At 39.0% G+C, this 15,616-nt stretch overlaps 1 protein-coding gene across 1 annotated transcript in view; it reads left to right on the top strand.

Annotated features, from left to right (window-relative positions):
• The window catches only part of CPNE4 (copine 4), a 190,139-nt gene that overhangs the window by 146,771 nt on the left and 27,752 nt on the right, over window positions 1-15,616 (top strand). Inside the window, exon 10 of the mRNA XM_009640179.2 lies at window positions 2,539-2,672. Within this exon, the coding sequence (XP_009638474.1) occupies window positions 2,539-2,672 (134 nt within the window). The remainder of the gene's footprint in view (window positions 1-2,538; window positions 2,673-15,616) is intronic.

The following is a 15,616-nucleotide window of genomic DNA, read 5'->3' as shown; positions in this document are numbered from 1 at the left end:
AGGAATGCCCTGTTTTCCTATCACACAGTGAAATTTTTGCACTTTCTATAATCATAACAAAAACCTAAAGTTAAATTAATATCAGAAAAAAATATCCCTCTTTTTAGGAAAATATGCACACCTTGGCTAAGATTCTTTAAAAATAAGTGTCCCAAAACTAAGCTAAGCCATACAAGGTATCTATGGATTTACCTTAGGTTTCACAAACCACAAGTGTTTCTTTCTTCCTCAGTTACGTTCATGCATGCCAGGGAGAACATGAGAGGTATCCCATTAAATTATTCAAGTTAAATCAAGCTATCATTTTCAGAAAAAGATGTATGTGGAAAACAGACTCACTGCTTCAGTGCATGAATAGTGAGTAGGGAAGTAGAGGTGAAAGATTGCTTTATTTGCAAGCCAAATCAAGCTCGTATCTCCCGACTGACATGTGGTGAGGTGCAGGGGGTTCGTAGTTGATCAAGGCGACGAAAGGCTTTCCAAGCTACCTAGAGCCCAGTGAAAAATATTTTTCTTCAGCCAAGAGTTCGAGGTGGAAAATCAGAAACAATGGGGAAAAGCCATGTTGGGTTGACCTTGTATGATTTTTCCCTTTTAGTTTTTAGAAATAAAAAATACGTTTCAGGAGGACTGTCATTTTTTTAAGGGAGAACGAAATGTCATGCTTCATTTTCATTTTATAGCTGCATAAAATAGTCTTCCCTGTGCCAAGCAGAGGCTCCAGCTGGAGAAGCTGCACATTTACAGAGGCAAGCTGGGACTTCAAAGTTCTTTTTGCAGCGTTCAGCAAGGCTCTGTGCATTTGTATCTATTGAAGATCCAGGTATAAGGGTGGTTTCAGAGGAAGAAGGCATTGAACAAAATCATAAGGACGTTCATAAATGGCGTTGTTCCCTCTATGAGACCCTATGGGTTTCTTGTTGCTCCTTTTAGGAATTCCTAGAAAGCAGCACCAAAATTTCAGAAGAGGGCTTTTTGGTCCATGACAGTCATGTTATAGGAAGATACGAGGTTCAACAAGGCCAAGTGCAGGGTCCTGCACCTGGGTTGGGGCAGCCCTCAGTATCAATACAGGCTGGGGGATGAAGGAATTGAGAGCAGCCCTGCGGAGAAGGACTTGGGGGTACTGGTGGATAAAAAGCTGGACATGAGCTGGCAATGTGCGCTCGCAGCCCAGAAGGCCAACTGTACCCTGGGCTACATCAAAAGAAACGTGGCCAGCAGGTCGAGGGAGGTGATTCTGCCCCTCTGCTCTGCTCTGGTGAGACCTCACCTGGAGCACTGCGTCCAGGTCTGGAGCCCTCAGCACAAGAAGGACACGGACCTGTTGGAGCAGGTCCAGAGGAGGGCTACAAAAATGATCCGGGGGCTGGAGCACCTCTCCTATGAAGAAAGGCTGAGAGGGTTGGGGTTTGTTCAGACTGGAGAGGAGAGGGCTTTGGGGAGACCTTCTTGCAGCCTTTCAGTACTTGAAGGGGGTTTATAAGATGGGGACAAAGTTTTTAGCAGGCCTGTTGCAATAGGACAAGGGGTAATGGTTTTAAACTAAACCAGGGTAGGTTTAGACTGGATATAAGGAAGAAATTCTTTACAATGAGGGTGGTGAAACACTGAAACACAGAGAGGTGGTGGAGGCCCCATCCCTGGAAAACTTCAAGGCCAGGTTGGACGGGGCTCTGAGCAGCCTGATCTAGTTAGCGGTGTCCCTGCTCATTGCAGGGGGGTTGGGCTAGACAATCTCTAAAGGTCCCTTCCAATCCAAACTGTTCTAAGATTCTATGATTATAAGATTCATGCCAGAGTATATCTTCAGTGAGAAGTATAAAGAGCATTTTAAAAGGGAGAAATTAATTTTAATAGAATTCATTAATATTTGTTTTTGTGTTGAATGCTTCCCACAATCTTCTCTAAGACTTTTCAACACAAACATCTGTGCAGGATTCAAGCTTTATTTTTACCCTGCAGCTCAACTTTAAACTTGCTATCATGTATGAAATGGAGAGGGTTAATTTTTTAATGCTTAGATGTTTTGAAGATAAAAAATACCAGACAGGCAGTATCTACAACTTTTACTACAGCCACAGCAAGGTTTAAAATAGCTAAGAAATGTCTCTAACTGGAGTTTTAAGTTATAGTTTTAGTAGGACCTTTAACTTTCTCAGGACATTTTTGCTGTACAGCTTTTATGTCCTGAACATCACCTGAGCTGGAATAATTTAATTAAGTATGAGAACCTAGAGATAGTTAATTTGATTCATCTGCATTAGAACATAATTTTCCACGTACAATAATAATGCAGTTCATTTTTTTCCTAATTATGCCATTTTGGTTTTATTATCTCTTATTTTCTAATCTGTCACTTACTTTTAGACATATTTATCGATACTATCCTAATTCAAATTCGATGAAGTATGCTGTAAAATGACCTTTGCTTTAAGGCTGCAATCTCTGCAGAAAACTGGTAAAGATACCTGGTTGGTGTGGTTATACTTATGCCCAGAAGAGCTCCACAACACATTGACTTTTCTTCTTTTCCAGGTAGCTATAGATTTCACTGCATCAAATGGTGATCCTAGGAACAGCTGCTCACTGCACTACATCCACCCCTATCAACCCAACGAGTACTTGAAAGCATTGGTAGCCGTTGGGGAGATTTGCCAAGACTATGACAGGTAAATAACCGCATTTGATAACAGACTTGTCTTTAGAAAGTGTTTTCACAGTGTGAAATGAATGACTGCCTGCTGCCGGCTGTAGTAGCTCCATGTTTAGTCACTTAAGAGAAATGACTGCATGTCAGAAAGATTAGTGTGCCTTAACACGCTTTTGAGAGTGACAGTGGGTTTAGATGGTAATCAAAGGCCTGGTTCTTGGCTATTTGGCAGATAGGTGTGTTAAGTTACAGGTTTGTATTCACATGCCAAAATTGCACGTTTGAATAGATTTTTCATTTGTGTTAAAATTGAAGCCAGTTTTACAGATGCTGATTGCGTCCTTTCTGATACAGTTGCAAGTCTGGTTCTGTCCCATCCTACAGAAAATGGTTCCCGAGATTTTGTGTTTGAATCTGAATTTGTAGTTGCCTAAACCGTTCAGTGGCCATATCTATTGTTAGAAGTAAATGTGTGGTGTTTTTCAGTGTTCTCCCAGCCTGTTGAATAATACAGTCTCTTCTAAAATAAATATTAAAATATAGTGATAATGTGTGCATACAACATGCCTTTAAATAAATAAACAAATGCAAGTAATTGGGCCAAACATGCTTTGATTACATTATGTACTTCTGTTGCTTTCAAATAGGCTGCCTGCTTCTATCAAATTAATTGCCCATTATTAATCTAATTACCAAGTGCATTTCTTTTAAATGTTCTTTCTTTGTTGATGAGGCATAGTATCTCACACAATTCTTTCTAATCTTTGCACATGTAATAGACATCCACCCACCATTTTGCCATATATAAATACCAGATCTCAAAAAAACAATGGTATTTCCAGTCAAATTGGAATTATACTTTCTTGTATAAATTGTGGAGTGGCTTAAGACTGTGGTTTGCATGTTAGATGTCGCATATACCAATTAGCCTGCTCAGAGGCATTTCCATTTGCATGGTAATGAAATGTCTTCTCAGAGAAGAATGAGGAAAATGTTGCCCTGATACAATTTCTGTAAGAATTTGATAGTCAAACTTAGTCAATGAGTCCGAGAAAATTAATATTTTATCATAAGTGAGCTGATAATTCCTCAGTGATTATCTGGTAATTTAATAATTACCAGCAATAATTCATTGGGTAAATACCCTTCAAAATAGGGAAAGGAATAAAAAGGGCTGGTTTATGCACAGATTTTTTTATTTTATCACTTAAGGTGTGTTTTTTAAGAAAATGAAATAGTTAACTGGCACAGGCCCTCCTGTATGCAGATATTAATCCCAAATCAGGATTTTCCTCAGTATAGCATATTCCAATCAGTACAAAAAATAATGGCCATTTTTAAAATGAAATCATCAGCATCATTCAGTTCTACTGTACTGCAGAAAATACCTATTGATGCTAATCAGCACAACTAAGGTTGTATGAGCTACAAACTGGGGTGGAACGAGAGCTAGAATTACTTTTCCTAGGGAAACGTCACCTTTCTGGTATGTGTTTGACCTATACATGATCCCAAGTTGTAGCACTATAAATATATTCCTATGGGCAAGTTGATTCAATGCGGTCAATGCTTTCTGATCAAAATGTGAAGTGAGGACTTCTTTATACTTGCACATTTCGAATCCAGCAAACTGGAAATGAAAATTTATGATTTCTCTAAAGAAGAAAAGAAATTACAAGGAGAAAACCTTCACACAAAATAATCTACAGGTTCTATATAGGACTTCTCTCTGTGTTTAGTTGCAGCCTTGAGATGTATGAGCATATATGACCTATAAAGCAAATCTTCTGTATATAGACTTTTAAAAGAGTTTCAAATTCAGTTAAAAATCCAAAATGTGGCACAGATCCCTAGCTGCTCCAGTGAGCCCAGTTGTGCTTTAAATCCTGGAGTAGGATTTCTGTTTCCAGGTTAAGATCAGCCAGAAGTGCAGCCCACTGAACCTGAGGGCTGTTGAGAGCCAGAGTGTCATCATTTGCACAGGGACCTGTCTTTAGTAAGATTAAAATAGGAGTTCACAAAGATGGCAGTGCCCTTACTTGAAGTTTTATAGTTTGTACCCAGCAGTTATCTCTAATAGGCAGAACTGGCTGATTTCAATCCAAACCAAGGAAAATGGAGTGGTTTTCTTTGGGTCTCAGGATTAATGTATTTATATCATATGAAAGAATAGTTGGAATAAAGTAAAATCTGTTGTTTGCAATGCTTTTTGCATTCCCTTATCACAGCTGTTGAATGCTAAGTACTTTTGCTAAGTTTATATACCAAAAGACTGTTTTTTTATATTTGTAAAAAAAAAAATAAAGCCTACTTAAAATACTTCTGTAATTACAAACATTCAAATTTATTTGTAATTAGGAATTGTAATTTGGTAAGTAATATATAGAGACTAGACTCAAAATCCAAAATTTTCTTTTATATAATCTAGTTCTGTCAATCAAGCCAAATTTTCTCATAATCTAGTTTTCTGTACATATCGGTCTAACCTAATGTATCCCTAAGTAACTAATGCTCCAAATTAAGTGCTGCCTCACATGCCTTGATACAGTGGAATAATCCCTTCTCATCCAAAAGCCCATTTATCTGTATGGTTCAGAGATTCCTGAAACAGTTAAATGAATAGCGCTGTTCTGCGTAGTTAAGCATGAAAGAATAAGAGTCATTCTTTCATCAGCAATATTCAGAGAATGAGAAATAGACTTTGATTACTCTCCTGATTGTAGAAATGCTGCAGTCCTGTAGGAATAGGCCAATCTGATAATGGCACGGGAAATGGAAGAGCTGTTCACCTGCACAAAAGACTTAATACTTTATCTATATGGTGGAATTGTTTCAGGCTATAACAACATTGGTCATAAGAGAGAAGATAAAGTTTGTATGTGATATAATCAGTGGCTAAGCAACAGCAGCAATGGATCATAAAGGATTCATTAGTTTTAAGGAATCAGGCTCTAAAATGTAGTTTGAAATACTGAAGAGAGGGAAACATTAAAAACTTATTATTGAAAATATTTGTTAAAATAAGCAGGCAGCTCTATGGAGAAGAATTTATTTTAAGATAAATGACTCATGAATGTTTAAAGATGACCTCATGAAGCAATAAGTGAGAAATATATATTTCCATTTAAACATTTTCAGAAGCTTTCTTTTGTATAAAGAATTATATCATTGTTATAATTTTACCTTGAAATTGAGCAAGTCTACTCCCCCTTTTTGTAGCATAGAGAAACAGATGAAAATGATGAAAAATCATTGGGCACTGAAGTGTTTAATATTAAAAGGGCCTGCTTCTGTATCATTCCATATTTATTCTTTACCTCAGTAATTTCTGTGTTGAGTTCTCCAGGTCAGAAGTCAAATCAAGTGGTTTCTGATGACCAGCAATATTAGCCTAGCCAGGATCCTGAAAAAATCAGTTGATCACTACCAAATGTGTGTATATTCCCCCTACATGTTTTGAACAATATGTTAGTACTTAAGGCAGATGAGGTTGTACCTAGCGCTCTATGTGCTATGGCTGGCTTAGGACTTCTAACCTTCACCAACTCTGAGCAATGGGTTTGGCCACCCTTTTGTTTTGGAGCCTGGTGGAGACCCCTTCCAGAGAATCCTATTTTCAGAGGATAGATGGCAGGTGTCTTTGCTGGTTAAATATCCAGCCATGAGGAAATAAAAACTCATTCATCTAAATTATATAATAATAATTTTGAATGTGTCCCATTCTCCATGGCACTGGTTCCCCAAATACTTTTCATTTGTATCACAAAACTGCTCCCTGCTCAGCACAGAACAACACTGTTTTGTAAGCCAGAGAAGCCTATGGCTAAACTGGGGAATCAGGGAACATTTCCTTTCCTCTGCGTCCCATCATAAGGTCTGGCCATGTCCTGACTGCAAGTCAGGACCTGATCTACCTCTTCTCCCTTCCCCTTCACACATCCTGGCTTCTAGCAAAAGGAAACTGAGGCATGTGGGCAGAGAAGAGCTCCCGTGCTCTGCAGGAGGATGAGTAACGGCAGGGAGACAGCGCCTGCGAGCTGCACAGAGCAACACAGCTGCCTCGTGCCAGCAAGAACCAGCACCCGTATAGTACTGGGATGTGCCCTCGGCGCACGTATGTGCACACTGACAGGTCTGTTTCCATTACTATAATCTGGAAACATCTGCAAAAACTGGTATCTATAGATAAAACAAGTACTTTTCCCAAGATAGTGTGCTGTGAATCTTTCATCTAAGCACCTGGAATTATATACCTAGACACACACATATATATGTATATACAACTAGAATTTTACTCATATGTGTATAAATATATAGGTATGCTTATAATATATAGGTATTATATATACTTACATGTGTATAATATATATGCTTAACACTTAACCATGCAGTAAAAGAATGGTTTCTCTTTTATGCTGTTTTATAGATTCCCTCTCTGCAGAGCAAAGCCATAAGTCACAATAACAACAGTGCACACAGTTTATTAAAATGGCTGGTCCTTTGATCTTAATGATTTGTTTTACCAGTGCTGGAATACAACCAACTAGCCATGAGTGTAGCTCATCTTTCATTCTACAGTGATTGCTGTCTCTGGCAAAGGAAAAAGGTCTGGAATGGGACTGTAAATAGCTTGTTTGTAAGGATAAATGCTGTTAGGTGCACACAGTTCTAAAGGCTGAAATACTTCCTAAAGGATCTTACGTTATTACAGGTTGTAATGATGATATTGCGAGTGAAGCCCATGGCAGGACTTGGAAATCTGCTCCTCAGTTTGAAATCTGATTTCTGCAGTTAGTAGCTCTCCTTTCTCTTCTGCTTATTAACAATCTCATTATATTACATTAAATATTTATCTTTGCATTAAAACCTCTGTTCTGATTCAGGAAGACACCAGAGCTTATTATCTAATCCCATTGAATTCAGTCTGACTCAAGCAAACACTGAAGTATTATGCAAAATATAGATGGCTCTAAGAGGGAGTTAGTAGTTTTACTGAATTTGAACTTTATTGTTAATGGTTCACCCCACACCCAAATGTTCAGTGCCTCCCATATACCTGGATGATCTTTCTGATTAATATTTACACATAGTATTATATTTGAGCATACATTCAGAGTTCTTCACTGGATTAAAAAAAAAGTGCTCACAGACGTGTGAGAATCAGCTTTTGTGTGATCAGATCAGTACTCATACTTTGAAAAAGACAAAGGTTAGATGTATTTTATCAAATACTTTTAAGCATTTGTTGCATTGGATATTTGTGGAACTTACCATTCTTCATGGGCCATCCCCGTTCTGATCTATGCACTCAACTCATGATTCCAGGTGTTTGACCACGTAGTTTTGTAAAATGATATCATAAAATTGGTCTTCATTTTATTTGTGTTCAAAATCTATTTCAAAAATTAGTTCTTAATTGTTTAAAATCTCTGTGTCTGTTTATTCACTCTTAAAGATACTGCAGATTTCTTTTCATTTCCAAGAGGCCCTGAAACACACAGAAGATAAATTCTATCTGTTTCCTGACACTAATCTCCTTTTTCATTTAGGCAAATAGCCTCCTTAACTCTAAATACTGAAGTAGCTCCTTAAAACTGACATTCACACTGAGATCATATGTTAACAAATAAACTGCTTGTGTAAAACACGCTTGCCTAGCAACCTCCCCAAAGGCCACTAATGAGCAAAGAGCACATTATTCCTGCAAAGTGCAGAAAATATTTACGTGTAGAGCTCTGTAAAATACTTAAGAGTGAAAATTTAAAAACTGGGCCACATTCCACAAAAGATACAAAAGCCCTGAAGTCAGCCTGAGTTTCAGCATTAGCTTCTGCAATCAACGAATTGCAGCAGTAGCTGACTAGATGCAAAAATTCCTCTTTGTGATTCCTTCCTTGGTATTTTAGGCCCGAGCAAGCATTTCACTCTGATTGAAAACTGTATACAAAAGCTTCCTTCCCTCATGCAATAAAGTGCACTTGGAAATTAAGAAGGGCAAAAATGAAAGGAGGCCAGGGTTCCCAGTCCAGCACATCCCTTTCAGTGTAGATCTAAGAATGGAAAAAACTAAGTCAGGTGAAAGGTCCATCTGTCCCAGAAACACATTTCCTGGGGTACCCAGCAGAGGGCAGTTAGGGAGAAGAAAGAGGACAAGGTATGTATAATGCAGTACGTTATGGAAGTCATACATAAATCAGTGCAATTGGTCCCAAATACAAAGATAAGTGCGTACTTGAATGCTGTGGTTTGGATCGAGACTTTATGTGGAAAAGAGATCCCAGAGTTTACACCTTACAGGCTGCTTTATTGGTCAGAGCCTCATCCCCAAGAATTACTGTCAGGTCATTCATCCTGAAGCTATGTCTGGGTTTGTGGATGAAGACTCAGGGAGTTACCTTGGCTGGAGGGATCTGAAATAAATCCCGTGAGGTAATTTTGCCAGAGACAAGGAGAAAAGCAGAAACTTGCTTTGGTTGAGATAGTAGTATAATAGTGGTTCATTAAAACTGGGGCAAAAGAACGATGCCTAGAATAACTGGCACTATATGTGACATTAAATATTTCATGAAATCCCTACGTAGAGCTGTAGATGTTAAAATTTAATCTACCCATGCAGATCAATAAATAAAAATATGCTTAATTATTAAGCATCTCTCTTTATCACTTTAATTACAGAAACAACCTTTCTGGAGGCTGTTAAGCAAAAAAGCTGATTAACATATCTAAACAAGTTTAAAAACCATGGGGGAAAAGACATGAATCTTTTTATTTAGTGCTTTAATAGGACCAAATTTGCATAGACACACAACAGAAGAAAAATAGAAAAACAGTAGCCTATACAGACAAACTTGTAGCTTATGTTTATCAGTAAGCTCAGGTGTGGGCAAACATGTTCTGAAGTGTTAGGATAACCCAGGACTAGAACTGCACTGGGAAAAAGGAATTGCTAGTACCTGCAATCACCAAACTGGTTTGAAAATCCTTGGATTTTACCTCTGAGGACCTAGGCTGGCACAATTGCGAGAAATATACATGCACATATTTAGTATTTGCCTTTGCAAAACCTGTATTTGCAGACTGCTGCCACACAGGGGTTTCTACAATCACCACTTTTTATCCTAAGAATCAGTGTGGGAGAATTAGTCTACTACAACTGTGTTGGGAAGGTGACTTCACAACAGTTTGTTTTGTGTTTATACATACATATGTATATATATGTGCATGCATGTACATATCTGTATATATACATGTATATATATGTATATATCTGAAGGCCCTTTATCTGGGCAGATACTGTCAATTCTTACAGCTCTGCCTTTTCCCTTACCAAGTTTTCATCTTTGTGTCTTCTTTACGGTGCCTCTTCTTCCAGGAGCTCAGTTCCTATGTCAGTGTATCGGTTACGAAAAGTCCCTTCCAAGTTTCTTAGCAAAACAACTGCTTCCTCCTCGTGCTTTTCAGAGACCTCTGCTGCATTCTGTCAACTGGTAGATACATCAAAATCTGAATCTTCTGCAGGGCTTTTTAATGCAGTCTTTACTATTTTTCAATTCAGCTTGAAATCTCCTCTGAGGAAGATCTTTGTTCTGTGCAGTAGTTGACACTTCTTCGGGACCGTGCAGACCAGTACCATTGGGATTTCTCTCTCAGCATTTCTTTCTGAAGAGAATGACTTGAGGTATAAAACCCTCCAAACTTTATGTGAAATTGCATACCACCTACTGCTGTAGGGACTAGACAGATATGTAAATAAATAAGTATTAGTAAGTAAATAAGCATAAATAAAGGAGACATCAATTTATCTTGCAGTTTTCACTGATGCCATCTAATACTGATCTGGTGCATCTTTAGTCAACGCAACCGTTTCCACAGTTTCAGAAGCATGAATTTCCTCCTTGTATTGTTAAAGATGTAACTGTTCTAGTCATCCACTCCATTATATTAGCATAAAGCTGAGAAGCAAATTATTCCCATTTGGAAACCTATCCATGATATCATAAATGAACACCATGTTCTAAATCTTCTCATACAAGTTTCCTCCTTTACAGAAAGCAGACACCTTTTGCCTGAGTCAACCTTAACAGAATGATTGTGGGTCAAATTGCTCTCAAAGCGAGGCAAGCCTTGTGAATTAGGCTCCATTTACCATCTCACTATCCCCTCCAAATTACTGTGAAATTAACCTTGATCTCAGATTCCAAATCAGCAGATGAACAGAGGGTAGTAGCCCATTTCCTCCTGGATATTCAGTGATGCCTAGATGAATGTTTAGTCATCGGTATAGTTCACTTTTACTTACAATTTTGCTCTAACTTGTTTTGATAGTGTTCTTAATTTTGACTTAACGTCATCTTGATTTTGGTAAAATTACATCAACAGCTCATTTAGTCACATTAAATCACAACATAATCTCTGTAACGGTTTTATCCTGCTTGTCCTAGAAAGCTCATTTGTATCTTGAGAGCATTTGATGTGAAATTCCTCTCCCAGCACTGCCCTGCATACATGTGCCAATGCAGTCCTGTATTCCCCTCTTCCCAGCACACCCCTTAGAGACAGATGCTTTCTGATAGAAAATTGTGGCAGAGGAAGGTCTCTGACCAACCCTTTCCACTGTAATTTGTAAAAAAGGACAAAATTACATGCATGCATAGCAAAGCTTTTGCTCTTGTGGCTGCTTAGTGCAGTACACCCTGAAAATTGAAAGCCATGCTTGTGTTTCAAGAGGGCAGGGCCCCACCACTGTTAGATTTGGCATTCTTCGCGGTTTGCACCTTAGGAGATGGAATTCAGCCTGCTGCCTGCAGTGTCGTCTTCAAGTCATGTCAAGTTTTAAACATCTGAGATTGCAGTCTTTTTGAGAATGACCTTTTCAGTGCTGGTACATATATGATCTCACAGATATGCCAATTCACAATAGAGTTAAGGTTTTGGAAGGTACAGGGACATATGTGCAACCCCTTAGAATCCATAGGACTGTCTGGAACTGCCTGGTTTGAGAATATATTTAACTTACTGTAGCATCTTGCAGCATCCCCTTCCCTAGTTTATTCTCAGTTATAAAGTCCCATTTATTTGTCAAGATACATATTACTGAATTGGGTCATTCATGTAGGTATAAATCAGGTCATTGCAATTTATTTGTCATCTTGCAGCAAAGTTTGACATTTTGTCTCACCTTCCTGAGTTTGCCATTTTATCAGGCTATCCTTCTAGCAAGTGATATATCTCACTGCCATTTCATTTTGCTTAACCTACTCCTCCCTCAAGCTTTGATGACTTTTCTTTTTCTGTGGGTATTTACCTTTTCCCAGTCTAGGAATTTCTGAGTTCACTTGATATTTTTACCTTGCAGAGCTTCTTCTGCAATTCTTTTAATGTTAACAAGGGGAAGCTTAAATCCATTATACCTGGATTCGGCTTTGTTAGTTATTTCATGAGTTCATGCCTTTCGGTAGTTAGCTTCAGGGAATTTGTATTCCCCTGCTTCATTAATTATTTCCCTTGCAGGTGAGGCAGGCATTCCTTCATATTCTTGAAACCCAATTACATGACAGTATCTATTTCTCAGTATTCAGCAGATTCCAGCTCCCCTAAGGTGACTAAGAGCTGTAATTAAAGATAGAGAGTGAATTTTAATGTCAGGATTTTGCACATGATTGTGTAGCATCTCTGTCTGTGACAGACCAAACAATGTAGCTGTTGCAGTGATTTACCATTGATTTGCATGCTCCCTGCTCTCTTTTGTAACCAAGATGTATGATAATCAGTTCATTCCTGCCGCTCTGTTAAAAATCACTGTGCATTATGGACCAGATGCCAAACCTTGTTAGGTACAGTGCAGGTTTGATTAAACACGCAATAACCTGGCCAAAACCAGAGATGTGGTTGTATCGAACCAGGCACGACCACACAGTGAATATGTGGTGACAGCGTAGCAGTCCCCCAGAAGAGAATACAGATTAGGGGGAGAAAACACGGCTGCTGCTGAACTCTTGTGGTCTTTCTGACTCTGACTGGGTCAGGCTGAGACCTGGACCACAGCCTGGCTCTACCCCCGGCCCGTCTGGGAGGAGCACGGGTGGCTGAGCAAGACTGCAAGGGGTGAAGCGGATGGGCTCTGGTCCCTTTCACTTAAACAGTTTTATTTAGCCCTATTCGATCACACAGATCGTGTCCTTTATTTACCTAGCTCTGCTTGCAAAGCAGGAACTGAAAGCATTTAAATATTTCAAATGATTTCTGTATTTTCTTTGGAACTGCTGCTAATCCCTGTAAGCTGTTATGATTCAGAATTTACTGGCATCAAGCCCTTCTCAGATAAGTACTAAATAATACACTCAGGAACATGATTCATTCATACACTTTAGAAAAGAAACACTTAATTCAGCTCATATTCTTCCAGTTCACTCCCTGAACATGAAATATTACAATTTTAATTGAGTTTAGAGATGACTCTATTTTGTTTGTGGCATTTGGTGTTTTCTCCTTTTTCTTTTCCTTTCCCTTTTCCCCTCTTTGCTTTCCCTCTTCTTCTCCCCTTTCCCCCTCCCTTCCTTCTCCCCCTCCTCACATTCACACTTTTTTCAATTACATGTGTAACAGACTATCCCCTTTTATTTTTGCAATTTGAAACTTCTTTCTAACAGAGGAAAAATATCTGATTTTATCACACAAAAAGTATGTAAAGCAGAACAGATTCACAGTTTATTCTTTTAAGATTGGAATTGAAAATGAAAGGCACAGTAATTGATTTTGCTGCATCCAGCATAGTACTTTAAAAATAACTCCCTGGTAATTCTGATCTGACCAAAACCAAAATTACAAGTGACAGTTTAATATCCAGGGATTCTAGTCAGGTATATTCCTTGCAAGAATTTCAGAGCACTGTTAATTTAAGATTCTTGGTCATTTGAAACCAAAAATGGGTTCTTCTTGTTTCTATCCCCGCCCCATGTTTCTTTCTTCTCCCCCCCTCCCCCCCGCCCCACTCACTGCATCATTAGTATCACTACTGCTCCTGTGTGGCTCCAGCATAAAGGGAGCAGGTTTTCATGCTGGGGCTCTCCAAGGTCAGTTCAGTAGCATCCGTACAAATGGCTGCGTTGGCTTCGGGAGCTTAAAGCTAAGCACACCTATAGCTACATACCAAAGGGCTTTCATGAGCACCAGTAAAATAAGTCCCAAACAATCCGTGTAAATGGCTAGCGGGAAGTCCACCTTTCAGAACGAATAAATGACATATAGAAGGACTTAGGCCTTTTTTACCCCTACGTTTACTCCATACAATTAAGAATTTAGATTCCCAATTTAGATTTTAAACAGGAACTAATTTTCCGAGAGCGTAGTCCTGGCAGCTCTTGTCTTCCTTTCTGAATACAGGTATTGCCACACTGGTAAATATCTAGCTCTGTCTCCAGCATCGTCCATGCCAGAAGCTTTGGAGGACATTGCAAAAGACTCTCTAATATCTGACTAATTAATTTCACCCAGTGGAAAAGTTTTATTTGAATTCTTGTCCTTGTTACTAGGAATAGCAAGTCTTTCTCAGAATAAAGCTGAATTCCAGGTTTCAATGAGTACGTCAGAGGGCACCAGTGGTTAATGAGACAAGATTCTGAAATGTTCTTTATTTTGTCATAAACATATTTCTTACCTTCCAGTAACATTAGGCTTCCTAGTGAAACAGAAAAAGGTATCATTATCTGTTACACTTCTACTAATTTACAAAACCTTACTGTTTCCTCTATTCATCTCTTCTGCTGTCTGTGCAGTACAGCTCGTGGCAATCTCTCTCCTCTCTGCCCCTGTTAATGTATTGATTTGTCATTGTGCTTCCTGTTTCCAGGAGCTTGAAGGACGCGTGACTAAAACTGAGCAACGTTCCAAAAGGATAATATGGGATACTTTCAGAATTTATTTTCTGCTATGCATTATGTTATGTTAGTTGAGGTTACTGAGGGACTCTTCTCTATCTGGTTGTATTTCTGTTCAGAAGACTGCAGTCTTGGAGTCCTGACAATTCCTTTCTGTGTGCATTAATTTGCATTTACCCATATGAACACTGATCCTGAACCCTCTCCCTGATTTTACCTTTAGGATATAACCTAGATCTGCTCAGTCTTCGATATCTTTCAGTAATATATGCCCGTTTGACTGGAAAAAGTACCAGAAGCCATATACATCTATGCTTGCATGACTACTCATGGCCCTTATATAACCAGGTATAAAAGTCAAAGTCCGATGCTTTTACTTTTTTGATCTTCATGCCAACTACTTCAGCTTTTTGAAAATTATGCCAGGTTTTAATTTTCGAGGGAACCTGTGTAAAACAAAGAACAATTCAAATGTGAAGTAGACGTGACAGAGTGATTTTGTAAAGATTTTACCAAGCTACGATCCTCTTTTTCTGACTTCATTTTGTAAATATCAGGGTTTATGGAACCAGCTTGTTTTTCCACTTTGGTGTTTCCCTCCTGTCCCTTCAGCAATCTGTCTCCAGCAGGACAGTGCAGGCCGTTTCTTTGCATGTGCCAAGGACTCTCTGGCTAGGTTTAAGTAAAACAAGTCAAAGAACCTGAAGTGGCCTGAGGCCAAGAACATGACACTGGCCATGTCCTTGTATCTCAGCTTTCTTCCTCCCAGCACAAACTGGTGATGCCCAAACTGCCATTTGGGTGCAGTCTCAAGCACAGCCATCCCCAGCACTGTCCCTGGGAAGTCTCCAGGGGGTGCCTGTTCGCAGGAGCCAGCACTGTGCTAGGGCAAGTGCTAACTGACCATGTCTACAGTCATGTCCCAGTGCTTCAGCCAGGGTCTCAGGCCTATTTCCTGGTATAAATGAAGCTCAAATGCCCGGGCAAGCAACACAAAGGAAAAGAAAACTGGTTCTCACTTTTCTTCTTTTGAGTGAGTTTAAATTACAAAGGAAGAAAAGTCATTAGAGCAGATCCCTTTCCTGCT

The sequence above is a fragment of the Egretta garzetta genome, unplaced genomic scaffold (genome assembly GCF_000687185.1).
Source record: "Egretta garzetta isolate BGI_Z169 unplaced genomic scaffold, ASM68718v1 scaffold96, whole genome shotgun sequence".
Lineage (NCBI taxonomy): Eukaryota > Metazoa > Chordata > Aves > Pelecaniformes > Ardeidae > Egretta > Egretta garzetta.
Note: the sequence above shows the minus strand (reverse complement) of the source record. Positions and strands in the feature narration are given on the sequence as shown.